The sequence below is a fragment of the Citrus clementina genome, unplaced genomic scaffold (assembly GCF_000493195.1).
Source record: "Citrus clementina cultivar Clemenules unplaced genomic scaffold, Citrus_clementina_v1.0 scaffold_3, whole genome shotgun sequence".
NCBI classification, from domain to species: domain Eukaryota; kingdom Viridiplantae; phylum Streptophyta; class Magnoliopsida; order Sapindales; family Rutaceae; genus Citrus; species Citrus x clementina.
In genome coordinates, this window is record NW_006262339.1 from 33,384,340 (window position 1) to 33,402,962 (window position 18,623).

The 18,623-nt window shown below is 33.8% G+C and overlaps 3 protein-coding genes across 4 annotated transcripts; 2 read left to right on the forward strand and 1 right to left on the reverse strand.

Annotated features, from left to right (window-relative positions):
* The first annotated feature begins 754 nt into the window (after positions 1 to 754).
* Positions 755 to 3,980, forward strand: LOC18047069 (50S ribosomal protein L9). Of its 2 annotated transcripts, none has more exons than XM_024188271.1 (6): positions 755 to 1,013; positions 1,752 to 1,900; positions 2,009 to 2,143; positions 2,384 to 2,491; positions 2,809 to 2,913; positions 3,596 to 3,980. In XM_024188271.1, exons 2-6 carry the CDS (start codon positions 1,757 to 1,759, stop codon positions 3,758 to 3,760), a joined length of 657 nt encoding a protein of 218 aa, XP_024044039.1. In that variant the 5' UTR covers positions 755 to 1,013; positions 1,752 to 1,756; the 3' UTR covers positions 3,761 to 3,980. The 2 variants fall into 2 exon arrangements, with proteins under 2 accessions (XP_024044039.1, XP_006442542.1); XM_006442479.2 differs by having other exon boundaries at positions 755 to 1,009.
* Positions 3,981 to 9,469: 5,489 nt separating this feature from the next.
* Positions 9,470 to 12,984, forward strand: LOC18047070 (protein DJ-1 homolog B). The gene is given in 9 exon segments (XM_006442480.2): positions 9,470 to 9,648; positions 9,746 to 9,847; positions 9,849 to 9,947; positions 10,340 to 10,489; positions 10,622 to 10,807; positions 11,190 to 11,270; positions 11,734 to 11,934; positions 12,020 to 12,160; positions 12,624 to 12,984. Coding segments are annotated over 9 exon segments (1,317 nt in total). The 5' UTR covers positions 9,470 to 9,498; the 3' UTR covers positions 12,831 to 12,984.
* Positions 12,985 to 13,304: 320 nt separating this feature from the next.
* Positions 13,305 to 16,684, reverse strand: LOC18047071 (probable LRR receptor-like serine/threonine-protein kinase At3g47570). The gene is made up of 3 exons (XM_006442482.2): positions 15,988 to 16,684; positions 13,846 to 15,858; positions 13,305 to 13,719 (listed from the first exon to the last, which is right to left on the reverse strand). Exons 1-3 carry the CDS (start codon positions 16,607 to 16,609, stop codon positions 13,364 to 13,366), a joined length of 2,991 nt encoding a protein of 996 aa, XP_006442545.2. The 5' UTR covers positions 16,610 to 16,684; the 3' UTR covers positions 13,305 to 13,363.
* Between the last annotated feature and the right edge of the window lie 1,939 nt (positions 16,685 to 18,623).

Here is an 18,623-nt window from a genome sequence, read left to right on the forward strand (position 1 = left end):
GTCAAGGAGACCCGGTCAATGACAGTTGGCAATATGTGCTCTCCAACCCGAGAATCAGGGCACGAAGGCCATGTAACTACCCACGATCGCAGAAATGGAGTATCCACTTTTGAGAGATGGGAAGATAACGGGCGTGAATGGAGGGAAGATCTGAACTCGGGAGAGTCCTATAAAAAGGCAACCAACGAAGGTAAAAGGGTTATAATTTTTGAGATTATAACAGAGATAAAGAAAGCTCTAAAGAACTGAGACTAAAAAAGAAAAGTCCTAAGATTTGTGGCTAGCGTTCCCAGAACCTTCATATCTGACTTGAGCGTCGGAAGATTTACGCTGGGAAAATAACCGGCGTGCTCTGACTTGTTTCTGTGGACGCAGGAATATTTAGAGAAGAAAGCATATGAGGAGAGATCCTGATCGAGGTAAAGTTGATCGAGCAGATAACCTGGTCGTAGAAAGAGGGCAACTAAAATCTCGCATCAACAACTAGTATCTGTTTTTTATTTAAAGTGCTTCTAAATTAAGTACTTTTCTAGCCACATAAACTGAAATGAACTATATATTTGTGTTTTCTGAAAAGCAGGGGTGGGCAAGAACCGAACCCGAAATTTATTTCCTGTTCGGTTCGATTGGGATTAACATACAAAATCCGAATAGGTCAAAAATTGCAACCCGACCGGTTTTATTTTCTGTTGGGGTGCACTAAAACCCGATAAATAAATAAATAAATAAAAAACACATATATGTTATTCATAAATCTGTCTCAACCCACTCACTCACGCACGCCCAATTCCAATTTCAAAATCCCTTTTATAGTCTCTCCCTACTCATCTTCTTCCACAACGGCAGCACAGCCCTCCTAGCGCAGCCCACAGCCGTCCAGCCGACGTCCACGCTCCGGCTCAGTCACCTCACGGCTGACTCACTATCACAGAGTCGAAGTCTCATTCACACTCCGCCGACACCCGTTCGCTTCCGATTCAGCTGCCATCGCTTCCAATCCATCTCTGCAGTCAGTAGGCTACTTATTATTATTTTTTATTATTGTTATTAATTATTATTAATATAAACAGTCACCGCACGTTCCTGGTTCATGCTTTCTTCTATTGTGCTCTCGATTGGTTTGTCCTGAAGCAAAATGTATTAAATATTATTGATTGATGCATGTGTTTCACAGCATATAGTGGCTTACATTGGAGCTTTTCTGAAAAAGTGAAAATTTGATTTAATTATTTATTATTCACGGATAAGAAATAAACTTCTTCTTCTTTTTTCTAATGCCACATGTCTGGTGAACTTGCCTAGTGAGTTTTTGTTGGATAAAAATTTTGGCAAATGTTACATGGCGAGGAAGTTTGAACAGTTTAACCCGAATTTAACCCCAAATGAACCCGAATTATCAAACCAAACCAATGCGACTTGTGAATCTGAATTTCAGTTCGGTTTGGTTCGGGTTCGCATTTTCAACCCGAACGGGTTCAATTCTCTTATCCGATTGGGTTGTAACCAAACCAAAACCCGAACAACCCGAACTTTGGCCATCCTACTGAGAAGTACCCAGATCATAAAAGAAAGGTCTTGATAATAATTTTGGCTAAAAATCTGTTTTTTAACTTTTATTTTTATTTTTTTATGCTGTATTTTAGTTGTTGAATAGGTTATAAATAAAAGTTCAGTTAATTTTGTTTTGGATGAAAAATCAATGAGTACTTCTGTGATTAATAAGTGAAATTTTGTTTGCATCATATAATCAGCTATAATGCATTGGATGGCTTTTACTCAGCATGGAAGAAATGCTCTCCGGCAGATTACTAAAGAGAGCTCTGATCACGTGTTGCATCACCCATTGCTATTTTCTTGTCAAGGAGTCAGATACAGACGATTGGAAGTGATTCTAACAACAGTGAGTAAATTGATCTTTTGTTTTCCCTTTTCACCAGTTTGGATCTCTTGACTAATCAGCCTGTTTGAGTTTTAACTTGTGTATTAATGATTGGTTTTATATGTTCAGAAAGTTGACAAGCTTGGTAAAGCCGGTGAAACTGTGAAGGTTGCTCCGGGGTATTTCCGCAACCACTTGATGCCCAAATTGCTTGCTGTTCCAAATATCGAGAAGTTTGCTCATCTCATTAGAGAGCAGCGCAGGGTATTTGTTTTTCATGATTTTTCTTGGTTGAACTTTTTTCTGTTTGGGTTGAGAATGGTTAATTCTAGTGATACAGAAATTTGCTCATTTTCTTTAGATACTTTGTTTAGCCATTTTGTCAATTAATTTGACTCATGGCTTCAAATTATTGCTAAATTCTCGGTTTGGAAATATTTGTGATTTTTGAAGGGGCATTACAAGTTATTAATATTTGTTGTGCCTGTGACTTATTTTCATCAGATTTGCCAACCTGTGGAAGAGGAAGAGGTTAAAGTTATCCGGAAGTCTGAGGATAATATGAGTAGAGAATTTGAGAAGGCAGCTAGGCGCCTAGAGAATGCTCGACTGGTTTGTGGCCTATCTTTCATTTTCTTCAGATTCGGGACAAATTGTCTTGGAGTGAACTGATGTGTTGCCTTTTCCTTTTTTTAAGCTTGAATGATCTATTTGCTACAGTTAGGAGTGAATGTCGTACTGAATTTTAAATTATGCTGTTTGTTTCGATTTACTTTTCTATCTTAGCTCCATGTGATTAGTGGAATGCTGGTCTTGCGTGTATAAAATGAACTCCTCAAGTCAAATTCCTTCTTGAGGTGTTGGAGAAAGAACTAAATACATGTATTGCTTTCGGATATGGATTATCTGATGGATGTTGTATTTTCAAGGTATTGAGGAGATTCCCCAATATTGAAAAATTACGTTCCCGTGCATCAAAAGATGATCCCATAGAATTGCGTGCACCTGTGACAAAAGAGGAGCTTGTAGCTGAGGTATGGATTTTTATCTTTCTTGGTTGTTCTTTATAGTTGTTTCTCATCATAATAGCAAAAGCAGTTTGTTCTGAGTGACCTGGGTGGTCTACTATCAATCACTGCCGTTTCTATCATTTAGTACTATTGACTATTTGCGTATAGATATTTTGTTTTTACCATGTAATTTCATATTTGATACATTTCTAATTGTACATTGCACAGCGTCCATGAACGGGAATGATAAAATAAATTTCAAGCGTGTTTAAGTAGATGAAAAAACTTGGTACGATTTGGAAGGATTTACTGATTAAATAATTTTCCAATTTGTTTGCCTGGAGAAATTGAATAGTTAACTGATTAAAGGATTTCAAGGTGGTTAGGTCCAGCTGGGCATTGTAAATATTAACAGTCATTATGAATGTGTAATTCCTATATGTGAAATTGAATTTCCATGGTAGCATGGTAAATTTCTGCTAGGGTGTGATTGTATGGTAGCCAATTGTGAGCAACAGATCCACATAGTAATATAGAATGAAATTTTGCGTCTTAATCCATGAAGATATAGATTTTGGCAAATATTATACAAGCACTGGGGGTTTCCTTAAATATTCTGGACTTGTCATTGATAGAGTTTCTTTTACCTAGCTATTGATATTTCTTTCAATTTTCTATTTTACTGATACCATATATACAATTTTAGGTGGCAAGACAACTTTCAATTTCTATTGAGCCTGAAAACCTGCATCTACCATCACCTCTGTCTGCTTTCGGGGAATACGAGGTTCCTATGCGCTTACCCAAAGCCATCCCCCTACCGGAAGGAAAGGTCCAGTGGACTCTCAATGTTAAAGTCCGCGGCAAATAAACAATCGTTTCATTTGTTTTGTTTTACTCGGTTAGGGATCCAAATTCCATTGTAGAACAGTTTTCGGTTTTTCTTCATATAACATTCTGACGATAATACAGGCAACATTGTTTGCAACTCTACAGCTATTTGCAGTAGCATGAAACAATCAGAATTTTGCCTTTTTTGTGTATAAATTTTATTTTTTTAATTGTGATATTACAGTTTTGCCCATCAAGCATTATGAGGCTTAATATTTGGAAAAATGTTAGGTTTAATATATATATTTTAATTTCAGTGTTTATTTATTTTTTATACCTTAAAAAAGGAAAATTACCATTGCACCACCTCTGTTTTTTTTTATGTTCATCTAATTACTACAAAATTTTAACATATTGTCTGCACTGCATTTCTTTTTAAATTTGTATTAATTAGTTATTTTTGTACTAACACAGTTAAATAATTTAAACGAAATGATAATTTTACTCTTAAATAAATTAAAAGATAATTTTATTTTATAAAAAAACTTGAAAATAAAAAAATTATAATTATAAAAATATCCCTAAATTTAATAAAAAATAAATCTCAAAATTAAAATATTTATTTTTTAATAAAAAATATAATTATAAAAATAATTGCAAAATTTTTGGATATAATAAAAATTTCCTAAATTATTAAAATTTTGGGATTTATTTTTTAATAAATAATTCAGTTATTTTAATAAAATTTTGTGAAATTATATTTTTAATAAATAAATTAATTATTTTTTTATTAAAATTTTGTAAAATTATATTTTTTAATAAAAATAATTATTAAAATTTTACAAAATTTAAATTTAATAAAATTCAGCTGAGCACTTCTATTTGAGATTTATTTTTTATTAAAATTATGGGTATTTTTATAATTATAATTTTTTTATTTTTCAAAGCTTTTATAAGATAAAATAATATTTTAATTTATTTAGGGGTAAAATTATCATTTCGTTTAAATTATTTAACAGTATTAGTGTAAAATTAACTAATTAATACAAATTTAAAAAGAAATGCAGTGCAGAGAATATGTTAGAATTTTGTATTAGTTGGATAAACATAAGGCAAAATAAATGTGGTGCAGTAATAATTTCACTTTGAAAAATACCTCAAGGCAGTCCTATTATCAAATATTGGTTTGATATATATATATTTAACTTATGTGCTTATCTAGTTTTTATATTTTGAAAAACACCACAAGGCAGTCCTATTACCAAATATGTTATACTCTTGCTTTTATTTTTCTCTTTGTTTTTATAATAATACTTTTATAACAATATTTTTTACATTAGTTTTTTAGTCAATAAAAAAAGGTAACTAGCAAATTAACTGATAAATTAATTTGTTAATATTTTTTACATTAATTTTTTAATCAATAAAAAAAGTTAATTAATAAATAAATTAATAAATTACTTATTAGCAAATTAAAAAAGTAAATATTAGCATAAAACAATTGATATTTTTCATTCTCTTACAACAATCTTACTCATTATTATTTATAAATTAATTAATACAAGTTAATTTAAACTAATGTTTAATATTCTTCCAACAATCTTACTAATAATTTTTTTGTAAAAATTGAATTTATTAAATTAATTCTAAAAGTAAAATAATAATAATTAATTTGTATTTTACTTTTAAGGTTAATTTGATAAATTCAATTTTTTTAATTAATATCTCCAAGAATATAGTTGCAACAATATTATTGCAAAAGTAAAAAAATATATATAAAATTGCAATATAACTACCATTAAGAATAATTTAAGATAATCTTTTAAGATATAAAAATTAGAGTAATGATACAGCCACAAACTCTTGTACAAACACATTTTGTACAAGCTGATGTGGCATTAATTCATTGGTTGAATGAAAATATAAAATAATAAAAACAAATCATGTGGGCCAACTAGGGTTGGCAATGGGATGGGATGGGACGGGATTTGTCAATCCCAATCCTGTCCCGTATATTGATTGGGACTAAAAAAAGTCCCAATCCCATCCCTTTATTTTTTTGGGATAAAAATTTATCCCAACCCTGTCCCATTAAATATCTCGTCCCATCCCATTATCCCGAATGTAAATAAATAAATTTTAATTTTTTTCTTTTAAGGATCGTCATAAATCAATATATAGCAAATAAAGAAACAAAAAATTCAAAGCTCCGAAGCTAATCCAAATCAATCTAAGTTCCAAAGTTCAAGCAAAAGTTAAAAATTAACATAATCTTCCAAAAGTTGACTTCATTTCCAGTTCCCACTTCATTAGACAAGAAAACTTCATACTCTAACCACACTTTCAAGACCGCACTTTTAAATTTCTGTATAAACCTACATGAATTTAATAAAGAGAGGTTAGAGTAAGACTAATATTTTGATAATTACATAATAATTAATCATTAATGTTCAAAATTATTAATAAAATCGGTTACCTCTTCAATCTCTGTATCAACTTTTTCTTCATCTGCAAATGTAGGATTTTCACTAGAAGTTGTATGCCCATTGTCTTAGAAAACAAAAATAATAATAATTAAAAACTAGAAAAGAAAATAAAAAAGTTTGAAGATTTAAAATATGCATAAATTACAATAAAATAAATTACCTCTTGTGTAAGCATTCAACCAACTTTGAGTGCACATCAATGCCTCCACTGTTTGTGAGTGTAGTCTATTACGATGTGGGCTAACTACTCTACCACCTGTGCTAAAAGCTGACTCGGAAGCAACTGTTGACACTGGGATTGCTAGTATATCCCTAGCAATAGTAGATAACAAAGGATATTGTATTGCATTTATTTTCCACCACCCCAAAATATCAAAAATTTTGTTCTTGGTAATCAAGACGTATTCACCTAAATATGACTCAAGCTCAGTCTTACGGTTCTCAACCATATTGGCTTTCAAAAAATCACCATACCTACTTGAAAGTTGTTCCTCAACATGGGACATAACGACTGAGGACTCTCCTATACTAGAACTAAAAGCACCCGCGCTAGAACCGCTTATAGATAATTTGGCCTTAAATTCATACTCCTTTATTAAATCCTTAAAAAGCATCTGAACTCTCTCAATATGAATATTTGATTCATCATCATATAACAATGGAAAGTAGAACTCAATCAATTTCATTTTATATCTAGGATCCAACACTGTTGCCACGGTTAATAGCCCATTAACATCTTTCCAATATTTTTCAAATTTGTCAATCATGTTAATTGCCATTTGTCTAACTTCATCATGCTCACATGTAAGCCAACTACCTAACGATAATCTAATCTCACAAATATGAATGAAAAACAAATTGGATGTGGGGTACTTAGTTCCAGAAAATACCTCAGTCACATTATAAAACGATTTCAAATTATTTGACAATATACGAGCTAACTCCCATTCACTTTCACTTGGGAAACACCTATATTGTGCCTCCAATTGATGCAATCTATAAAAGACATTTTTATACTCCAGGGCAACAGAAATCATGAGATAAGTAGAGTTCCATCTAATGATGCAATCAAGAACTAACTCCTTACTACATGAAATATTCAACCTACGAGAAATCTCTTTAAATTTTTCCCTTCTTTAAGGGGTAACTATCCAAAATGCAACAGTAGCACGAATTTTAGCAACACCCTCACTAATAACACTTAACCCCTCTTTGACAATCAAGTTTAAAATGTGAGCAGTACATCGCATATGAAACAACTTGCCACCCATAAGTAAATCATTTTTATCAAGTTTATCTAGTAGAAGTTGAATCATTCGATCATTAGTAGTGCAATTATCAACAATTAATGCAGATATCTTACGCTCAAGATTAAGATCCATTAAACATCTCAATAGCACATCACAAAGTACTTGAGAAGTATGTCGAGCTTGCACATGAATAAACCTACATAGAAAAAATACAATTAATTACAAATATATTCAATAAATAAATATAATGCACTAAATATTTCAATGTTAATTAGAATTAAACATAGTACCTCAAAATTTGACTCCGTAAGGTCCAAGAATCATCAATAAAGTGTGCTGTAATAGTCATGTACCCTTTTGTTTGGGAGCTACAAGTCCACATGTCGGTTGTGATTGCAACTTTACTACTGTTACTCTCTATTAAACTCACAACCTAAGCCTTTTCCATCTCATATAGCGCCATAATATCACTTTTTATAGTATTGCGAGATATGTTTTTCCACATTGGGTTTAAAGAAGACAACACTTTTCTAAACCATTCATGCTCAACGCAACTTAATGGGTACTCATGCATAATGATCATACGTGCAATAAATCCCCTAGTGACATCAGGATCAAAAGAATAAGTCTCTACCTTCACATTTCCCTGATCATCCTCAACTGTTTTTAACTTCTTTGAATAATGTGTTATCTCAATTTGATTACGCCGAGGGCATATTTTGATGTGATCGTTCAAGTGTCTTGTTCCATCTCTAGGACCTCCAACATAGTCTTTACTGCAGTGCTTACAAAAGGCTCTTATTTTTCCATTTTTTATCTTTCTTTCAAAATGTTTCCAGACCACTGATCTTAATCTTGATGTTAAATCATTGTCTTTGGCGTTTTCTTCAACAACATGCACATCATCATTATCTAAACTCTCATTGTCCACTACTGGAGGAGAAGCCATCCTTTAAAGCAAAAAGAAAACAACAATCCACAACTCAAATAAATGAATTAAATAAAAATTAACCTTTTACAAACATCAAACCATATAAAACAAAAGTAATAATAATATGGGACCACAAGAACCTTTATTTTAAAACTCAATACTACTTAAACAAATATAATAATCATTATAATATAACAACTTCAATAGTTCAACTAGATTGCCGTATATAATATAATAATATTTAACAAATATCAATTATATGGAAAGAGTACAAAACTGTGAACAATAAAAACAAAAAAAGCCAAATTATGAATGTTAACTTACAGTGTGGAGGCTGAAAAGCGAGAATTTTGTGGATGAATTGCTAATAGAGACGCAGTGGGCAAGTCGTGGGTGGCTGCTTGGGAACTTTTGTGGCGGAGTAAAATTTTTTGTGGTGAGGGCAAGGGGCGTTGGGCGGTCAACACTTAGGGTGCAGTGTTAATTTAGGAAATTGATTGAGTTTTGAAGGGTAATTATTGCTATAAATTATTAATTTTATTTGTGGCTTTTTCACTTTTTATTTTAAATTATAATATTAACGGGATATACAGGACAGGACGGGATTTTATAATTAGTCCTCCTCCCGTCCCATAAATAAAAGCGGGATTTATTTTTATCCTTATTCCATCCCATTTTTATTTGGGATGAAAAAATATGTCTCAATCCCATTTTAAACGGGACGGGATCCCTCAGGATCCCGTCCCAACGGAAAAAATTGCCATCCCTAGGGCCAAGTGGTATTTAATTCAATCAATCTTATCATGCCACATCAACTTGTACAAAATATATTTATACAAGAGTTTGTGACTGTATTATTATTCTAAAAATTAAACAGACACTTAATTAAAAATATAAAGAACTAAATAAACATTTATCTTTTAACATTTCAACCTAATCGCTAATGGTCATACAACCGTGGTGCGGCCCGGGCTGCCCGGCCCAACCCATCATGCAAAAAGGCCATGTCACGCTTATTCTTAAGCTGCTACAGCATTACCACTTTGCCAGTTGCCACGAAGCTCCCCACATCATACCGCACTGATGCCTCTAGAAAACTAACTTTAAAAAAATGGTATTAATAAGCGTACGCCACGTCACTCCTCACTCTCTTCTTCGTCACTTTCCTCTCACTGAACATTTTCTCCCCAAACAAACTCCTTTGAAAAATCGCATTTTCTCCTTCACAACAACAGCTACAATGTCTTCAACTTCCAAAAGGGTAATTTCTTTTTTTTAATTTTAACTTTTGTTTAGTTTCTTTCTGTTGCCTTTTTGTTTCGTTTTTTGAATTTTCTGTGTCGTTTTTTTCCCCCAAGGTTTTGGTGCCTGTTGCGAACGGGAGTGAGCCGATTGAGGCCGTGATAACGATCGATGTTTTGAGAAGGTCTGGAGTTGACGTCACGGTTGCGTCTGTGGAGAAAACAGCTTCGTGTCGACGCGTGTCATGGTGTCAAGATTGTCGCTGATGCTCTCGTGTCTGACTGCCGCGACGCCGTTTTTGATCTTATAGCTCTTCCCGTATGTATTGCAGCTCACCTTAGCTCATGCCAATTTATGTGATGTTTGTATAATTATAGATGATTATTTCCGATACTGAATGTTAAGCTAAATAATTCGTTGTTAAGTCATCTTCATTTAATTTTCGACTGAAAATGAAAAAATAGTAATTTTGAGCAAAGAAAAATGTAGAAAATGTTTATTTTGTTTTATTTTTAATTTTTAATCTTTTTGAGATTTCCTTATTGTGGCTGTTATCATTCATTATATGGTCATAGTTAAATATTTCAAGTTGTTGTAGTCAGTGAAATTCTTTTCGATATTTATTCTGGCATGTATATTTTTCCTTTCAATTTCTTTTGTTGCTGATTCTTTGATTGATTATGTTATATCCTTTTTTGTTTCCTTTGTAGGGTGGCATGCCTGGTGCTACCAATCTGAAAGAATCTGAAGTATTAGAAACCATTGTGAAGAAGCAGGCTTCAGCTGGGCGTCTTTATGCTGCTGTCTGTGCTTCACCTGCTGTGGCATTAGGGTCTTGGGGTCTGTTGAAGGGATTGAAGGTAAGAATTAGATAAGCCTTTTTTATGTTTTGTGTTCTTTTGGGAATTGCATTGATATTTGTGTTATACATCAGTTTTGCTCTCACCGATGATTGTTAAGTTCTAATTTATGGGGTTATTCATTTTTTGTAGGCTACTTGTTATCCGTCATTTATGGAGCAATTAGCTCCTGCTTGTGCAGCAACTGTTGAATCAAGAGTACAGCAGGATGGTAAAGTTGTTACGAGTCGTGGACCTGGCACTACTATGGAGTTTTCTGTTGCACTTGTCGAGCAGTTGTATGGGAAAGAGAGAGCTGATGAAGTTTCTGGGCCACTGGTAGTAACTTTTGTGGATAATGTTGTTTAAAAAAATTGTGAGTTATATAATTTGTGGAAATTCATTCTAATAGGTTCATCTGGTATGTCAAATTGGAAGGTTCAGATGCTAATATATTCCAAAAAATTAGTTCAGGGGAAATGTATGACTTTTTGCATTAGAGATTCATTAGATGAAGTTGTATACCTGCTGGCCCATCTTAATGTGGTGAAAACGATGTCTGATGAGACTGATATAATTATCGGAATCTTGATAAATGCATTTGTTGAGCTTCAATGTCTCCACTGATCACGTTCTTTTTAATGTAAGTTCTTTCTCTTGGTATTTGTCTTTGAATTTTCTCTTCCTCATGCTTTCATCTTCACTGTCGCCTTGTGCCTAGGTAATGCGTGCAAATCATGGAGATGAATACACTATTGCTGAATTCAATCCAATTCAGTGGACATTTGACAATTCTCCCCAGGTGAGATTGGACTTCTAGTCTCTTGTATTTGTTTTTCTTCATCTGATGTTTTCAGGGATACCCATTTGGCAGTATATAAAAATCTGTGATATCTTCTATACATATACATATACATCATTGAGTCATTTGTGAACATATTGGAGGTAGTAGATGTATTTTTATGATATCTCTAATAAAATCCCAAGTTTGATCAATTACAAAAGAAGTATGAGCGGTGCTGGACCGGGGTTGGTGGTGGGGAAGAAGTGGGGGGTTAGTGTGGTGGGGGGGTGCAGTGCATGAATAAAAGGAAATGATAGGGGGTGAAAGTTTGTGCTACTGACATGCTGTAAAATGGGGACATAATATTTCAAATTAGAGATTGTGAGATCCTTAATATTGCTGACTTGTGCTTAAAATGGAATTCTTGATAACTTCAAATGTTAAAGTTCTTGGTGAAATTTTGTACTTTCTTTTCTTTCAGATTCTTGTGCCTATTGCAAATGGTTCGGAGGAGATGGAAGCTGTTATGATAATTGATATTCTGCGACGAGCTAAAGCAAATGTTGTAGTTGCATCAGTTGAGGATAAACTAGAAATTCTGGCTTCTCGTCAAATTAAATTAGTGGCAGATGTGCTCATTGATGAGACGGCTAAACTTTCGTATGATTTAATTGTCTTGCCAGTGAGTTGGGGTGCTTACTCTTGCTTCATAGTCTTTACCACATTATTGACTTACTAACTACAATTTATCCATGCACATTGCACAGGGTGGACTTGGTGGCGCTCAAGCATTTGCGAATTCAGAGAAATTGGTGAATATGCTAAAGAAGCAAAAGGAATCAAATAGACCTTATGGTGCTATATGTGCATCCCCAGCTTTAGTGTTGGAGCCCCATGGCTTACTCAAGGTACGACCATTTCTGCTTAAATATTTACCCTCTATTTGAATCACCTAATCTGAACTTGATGAAACATTATGATCTTGTGTGATTTTATGAACGTGATCTTATATCATGTAAGTCTCTAATGAATTAATTGAAGTTTGCTGACAAATTACAAACTCAAAAAGTGCCGCTGCTTCGTTAGTTTCATTACCCAAAGAGTTATGATAAGACATCTCAAATTTTTTATCCCAAATTCTGTCCCAAATGATATGGCATTTATTGAGTGATTGGTAATTTTTTTACAAAATCCAAATGAATTAATTGTATTATCTAATCAACCAATTGATGAATGTCACATCATTTGAGATGATTTTTTGGGATAAAAAAATTGGGATTTTTAGCCTCAAAAATCCCAAGTACTTCCTGCTCCTGCAATATCATTGCTGTGTATTTGTTTTCCCCTTAGACATATTCAACTTTGGTTCAGGGTAAAAAAGCTACAGCTTTTCCTGCTATGTGCAACAAGCTGTCAGATCAGAGTGAAATCGAAAACAGGGTAGTGGTTGATGGCAACCTCATCACCAGTAGAGGGCCAGGAACTTCTATGGAGTTTGCACTGGCAATTGTGGAGAAGTTTTTTGGCCGCAACAAGGCACTTGAGCTTGCAAAGATATTGCTTTTCACCCGCACCTAAAATTTGTACCAGGACCTGACTAATATTAAACTAGAGTGTTTATTTCTGTATTACTACTGCTTGTAGAGGCGAAATGGAAACTTGAATTCATGTTTGAATAGGGATTCACTGTGCGGGTTTGTACAAGAGCTTGTTTATAAATAAATGAGTTCATAAAGAGTCATTATAAGTATTTGGAATAAACGTGAGTTGCTGTTTAGTTCTGTTTTTGATGTTCACAGTCCCATTGTGATCCAGAGTAATATCTTTACCCTCACTGGGAATTTTAATTATGAAGTTGAACCAAGAATTTGATATATTATATTCCACTTACGATATCTAAGAGAGAATACTGAAGAGAAAGACGCTAAGAGAGAATATTGAAATTAAACACATACCATGTCTAGTATTAAGTCTGTATGTGTACAAAGTTACAAATTCGAAGATTGGATTTCTAATTTCAATTTATGTTCTGCTCAAAGCAATGGCTTTAATTCCTTGAGCACAAGAAGGAACGAGTACGCACAAAGTTAACAGGCGCAGTAAAAATTACGTTAATTGGTTGCAGCAGCATCATCCAGGAACTTCCCTTTAATCTTATTGAGCTTTGCTGCAGCGTCTGTCATATTTATCCTCTTGTCAGGTGACTCCATACAACAATCCAAAGCCAAATCCATGATGCTTAATAAACAATCCAGTTTGGCAGAAAAAGCTTGCTCTTCTCGCACCAAATTTGCGTCAACAACTTCACTCAATCCGTGAGGTAAAGACTCCTTTACCCATCTCCTTAAACTCATTTCTCCTGTGAACATTTCATCGGTGGGCCTCTTTCTCGTGAAAGTTTCCATCAATAATACACCATAGCTGTAGACATCACATTTAGCTGAAACAATTCCTTCTGATCCATACTCTGCATTTTTTAATTTCAATTATGAAACAAATGATAAAAGAAATAATTTTTTGATAATTAAGGTAACCCAAACTTCGCTCGTGCTTGAAAAAAGAGCAAAAATTTTAATTACAATTGAAACTTTACCTGGTGCCATATAACCAACTGTAGCCATTGTCATGGTATGTGTCACAGAATCTTCTCCTTCACCAAAGAGTTTGGAAATGCCAAAGTCGCTCAAATGTGCCACCATATTTTCATCTAAGAGAATGTTGGTGGGCTTCAAATCACAATGAATTATAGGTGCCGACGAATGACCATGATGGAGATATTCAAGAGCCGACCCCACATCTATCATTACATTCAACCTCTGTAGAATGTCTAAGAAATAGTTGTGAGAATACAACCACTTCTCGAGACTACCACTTGGCATGAACTCAAGTACCAATGCTTTAAAATCTGGATTAGAACAACTGCTAAGGATCTTTATGAGATTTCGATGACGAACATTCCGTAAAACTTCACATTCAGAATCAAAACTCCTAAATGCTCTCTCTAGTTGCAGATTGAAAATCTTTATCGCAACATCAGTTCCGTCGGAAATGGTTCCTTTATAAACTGATCCAAAGCTACCTGTACCCAGCAAGTTACATTCATTAAATTCATCAGTTGCTCGTTGAATGTCTAGGTAGGATGTTCTTCTCCATGTTGCGAGAGGTAGGAAATCTTCGTGATCTGATTTCCTTGTAGTCCTATTTCGGCATCGTATGTACATAATGATGATAATCACTATAAGTACAGAGGATATTATCGGCGGCAAAATATATTTAAGGACAATTAGAGCAACTTTCTTGGTGCTTTTGCTGTTACCTTGTTTGCAAGGTGGGACTCGGAGTTTAGGTGGACCACAGAGTGCATAATTTCCGAAAAACGATTGAGCTAAGAAGTTTTTAAAAGACCCCCTAACAGGAATTTCTCCTTCTAGCCTATTATAAGACACATTAAATTGTTTGAGATGTGACAATTTCTCCAATGACTTGGGAATTTTTCTAGAGAGCTTGTTGCCGGAGAGATCTAAGGACTCTAAGCTTATCAAACTGCCAACTGATTCAGGAATAGGTCCCTGAAATTGATTACGAGCCAAGGATAGAGTTTCTAGATCTATGAGGGCACCAATGGTTGATGGAATATCACCTGATAATTGATTCCTTGATAAATCTAAAACTGTCAAGACCTTTAACTTTTGTACATTGGTAGGGAGAGGACCATTTAATGAATTTGACGACAAGTTTATCTCTAAGATGTACTCAAGGCTCCACAAGGATGACGGTATACTAGAAGTGAGCTTGTTGGAGCCTAAGTGGAGTTCTCTTAGAGATGTCAAACTCGCCAAGCATGGCGGTATATGTCCAGAGAGCTTATTTCCATTTAACCTTATTCCGTATATCAACTCCAAGTGGCAAAGATCATAGGGAATGGATCCTTCCAAATTATTTTCTTCAAGAGAAAAACCTTGTAGCCGCTTAAGTCTTCCCATCGTTGGTGAAATAGTTCCATTCAAGTCATTGAAGCCGAGGCTTAAGAGGATCAGGCCACGCAACTTACCAATTTCTTGAGGAATGTTGCCCTTGAGTTTGCACTCGTATGCATAGAATTTTTTAAGAGAAGCTGAGAAATTTCCAATTACTGGTGGAAGGATGCCCCCTAATGGATTAGAACCGAAGGCTAAAAATGTTAAATTTCTGCAATTAGTCAGAGAAGAGAGAAAACTCCACTGATCTGCTGAAGATGATTCTGTCGTCAAGTTATTATATGCTAAGCTGAGCACGTCGAGGTGTCTCAAGTTGCCAAATGTATTTGGAATATGGCCCGAGAATGAGTTGTAGCCCAAGTCTAGGGCAACGAGTTTAGTAGCATTGGTGATAGAGTGGGGAATTATCCCTATAAGATTATTGGCCGACAAGGCTAAATACTCTATGTTCGGAAGCGAGTGGCCAATCGTTGACGGTAAGCGGCCTGAGAGTTGATTGCCCCCCAGAGTAAGGACTCTCATGGTTGAAATGTTGAAGATCGTGGGTGGAATGAGGCCACTTAAATTGTTGTCAGCAAAAACAAGAACCTCCAGATTTTCCAGATTGCCAATCTCGGTTGGAATTTGACCTGCCATCAGGCCAACATTGAGAAGTCATTGAGCCAATAATGTTCTTTAAAATATTTCATAGATAATTCTGCAAAATATGCATGCAAATGGAAAAATATGCTTCAATTACAAGAGGAGGTGGAGCGTACCTCGAAGATTGCTGAATCCAAGATCCAGATTCACGAGTTTACTCAAATTTCCTATCCTTGAAGGAATATTTCCACCAATAATATTGAACTCTGCACGCAGCATCTCTAGCCTTGATAAGTTGAAGAGAGAATTAGGGATGGGACCTGTGAAACTGTTATTAGCAAGATTCAATATTCGGAGTTTAGATAAGACACCAATCCATGATGGAAAGCTTCCGCTGAATTTATTGTAAGCCAAACTCACGACTCTGAGTCGACGTAATTGCCCCAATTCTTTCGGCAGATGGCCATGAAAACTGTTCTCACTAATGTCAAGAGACACTAGAAATGAGAGATTTCCCAAGTGTAGTGGAATGGTGCCTCCGAGACCCATATCTGAAAGATTCAAGGCAGTGACTCTTTGATGGCGTGAACCACAAGAGACACCAACCCAGCTACATGTTGGATAAGATATAGACCAATTATTTGCCAGGGCACTCCGATAATCAAAAACATGGGCTTTGAATGCTAGAAGAGCTGATTGATCTGTTGTTAAATCGTTTAAAGTCGTCACCGCTAAGCTAGCAATGAGATACTGTAACACTAACACCGACATAGGAACAAAGAAGAATGATAAGCGCATATTGGTCGTTTTTAGTAGTAGTTGCAAGGCGAGATTGATACAAGTTTTAAGTAAAGGAAATTAGCATATACTTATAATGAGACATATGAATTTGAAAATAAGAGCTGAAAAAATATACAGGAGACTTGCAAATTGTTATATTCTGTCATTGAGCGAGCCGTCCAAGTAAACGCATTTACACTTGAACCCTAAATAAAGGCCTTATGGCACTTTAATTGCCAAAAGGAAGAAGATGCTCAACATTGCCAAAAGTGTTTTTCTTGAAGTCTCATCTTCCGTAATGTTTGTCAAAACGAGGTTTTACCATCTGTAATGAAATATTTACTCTTGATTTGGACCACGTAATCAAAACTTGACAAAAGATTATGATCTTATGTGATTTTATGAATGTGGTCTTATCTATTATAAGTCAGCAATGAATTAATTAAAGCTTGCTGGCAAATTACAAGCTCAAAAATATCTTTTACTTATTCACAATCTTATTTTATTTTTTTATAACATAACATTAAAAATTTGTCTATTAAATTAATTTAATAATTTTTAATAAAAAATCTCATTGACAACCAAACAACTAATTATTTTTTTATAAAAGCTCTACTTGTTAAAATTATGCTGAAAAAAACTCTACTTAAGTAAATTCTATTTGAAAAGTTATACTAAGCATAACCTTATTTCTTATTAGCTTAATTGCTTCCACTACTCCTACATTTTTTTAACCATGTGGATTCCTTCAATCTCATAATCAAAGGCGCTTTAAGCCATTTTATTTCTTTTTTTTTTTTAATTATTATTGGAAAAGTAGCGTAGCTTATCAAAAAAGGAAAAAAAAAAAAGAAGCCAAAGTGACGAGTGGCTCGTTTTTTAATTTCAAAGTCAATGCAAAGTAAAAGTACCAAAATAATCAGTTTTTAAATCCAAATAAGTGCCAATAAAGGGAGGTCTTGTTAGGGGTGTTCGCGGATCGAATTTTATGGATTGGACATCAATCCATATCCGATCCACGATTTTACGGGTTATAAATTTTCAATCCAATTTAATCCATGGATTTGTAAAATTCAATCCAAATTCAATTCAAATTCAATCTATAAATCTGCAGATCAGATGCAAATTTGACCAAATCCATATCCAATCCACCATTTTGCGGATTGGTTTGTGGACTGAAAATTTTTAATTCTATCAAATCCACGAACTAACTAAATAAAAAAATTTAACATAAAAATAATTTTACCACGGATCAAATTTAAAATTAAATAAGATTTAAATAAATAAATTGCTTAAATAAAGCTAGCAAATACATTTAAAGTTTCAAAATATAACACACCAAAATGAAAAAAATATCATTCGTTTAGATCAAGGAAATTAACTATTTAGTAAACTATATTTGTTTATTTAATTATTTTTCATTTTATATTATTATCGGATATGATATAATATAATGTTAATGTAACTATATTTTAACTTATTTATTTACTAGTAAGTACTAATAACATATTTACAAGTTTTATTTTTAATTAAATAAATACTTTTTATTTTTTTGCGGATTTTTGCGGATTTACAGAAGTAGATCCATATTCAATCCACTGATTGCGGATTATCAAATTTTTAATTCAATCCAATCCACCAATCCACGGATCAGACAGATTGAGCGGATCGAATTAGATTATGAACACCTTTAGGTTTTGGTGTCCATTGTTGAAAACTTGGAAGTCTATATGACCATTTAACCAAACTATAGGGGTATAACTGTCACAAATTTTTAAAAATAAATTTTACCAAACATTTAAATGATTTTTTTTTCACAATTGATTATTAAATTCTAAGTGTTAGACTACTGTAAGAATACAAATAATTGACATAGACATAATATTAAATAAAATTTACTTATATATTTATATACATGCATGTATGTATGTATGTATGTGTGTATATATATATATATATGTGTATGTATGTATGTGTGTGTGTGTGTATATATATATATAGTGTTGTTCCAATCCGGGATTGGAACAGCACT

Bases quoted from the DNA above. Each gene is read 5' to 3' on its own strand.
- LOC18047069 (XM_024188271.1), top strand. From the start codon at position 1,757: ATGCATTGGATGGCTTTTACTCAGCATGGAAGAAATGCTCTCCGGCAG. The intron at 2,144-2,383 runs GTATTTGTTTTT...TATTTTCATCAG, and splicing joins TCATTAGAGAGCAGCGCAGG to ATTTGCCAACCTGTGGAAGA. The intron at 2,914-3,595 runs GTATGGATTTTT...ATACAATTTTAG, and splicing joins AAGAGGAGCTTGTAGCTGAG to GTGGCAAGACAACTTTCAAT.
- LOC18047071 (XM_006442482.2), bottom strand. From the start codon at position 16,609: ATGCGCTTATCATTCTTCTTTGTTCCTATGTCGGTGTTAGTGTTACAG. The intron at 15,859-15,987 runs GTACGCTCCACC...GCCTGATGGCAG, and splicing joins TGGATTCAGCAATCTTCGAG to GTCAAATTCCAACCGAGATT. The intron at 13,720-13,845 runs GTAAAGTTTCAA...TAAAAAATGCAG, and splicing joins AGTTGGTTATATGGCACCAG to AGTATGGATCAGAAGGAATT.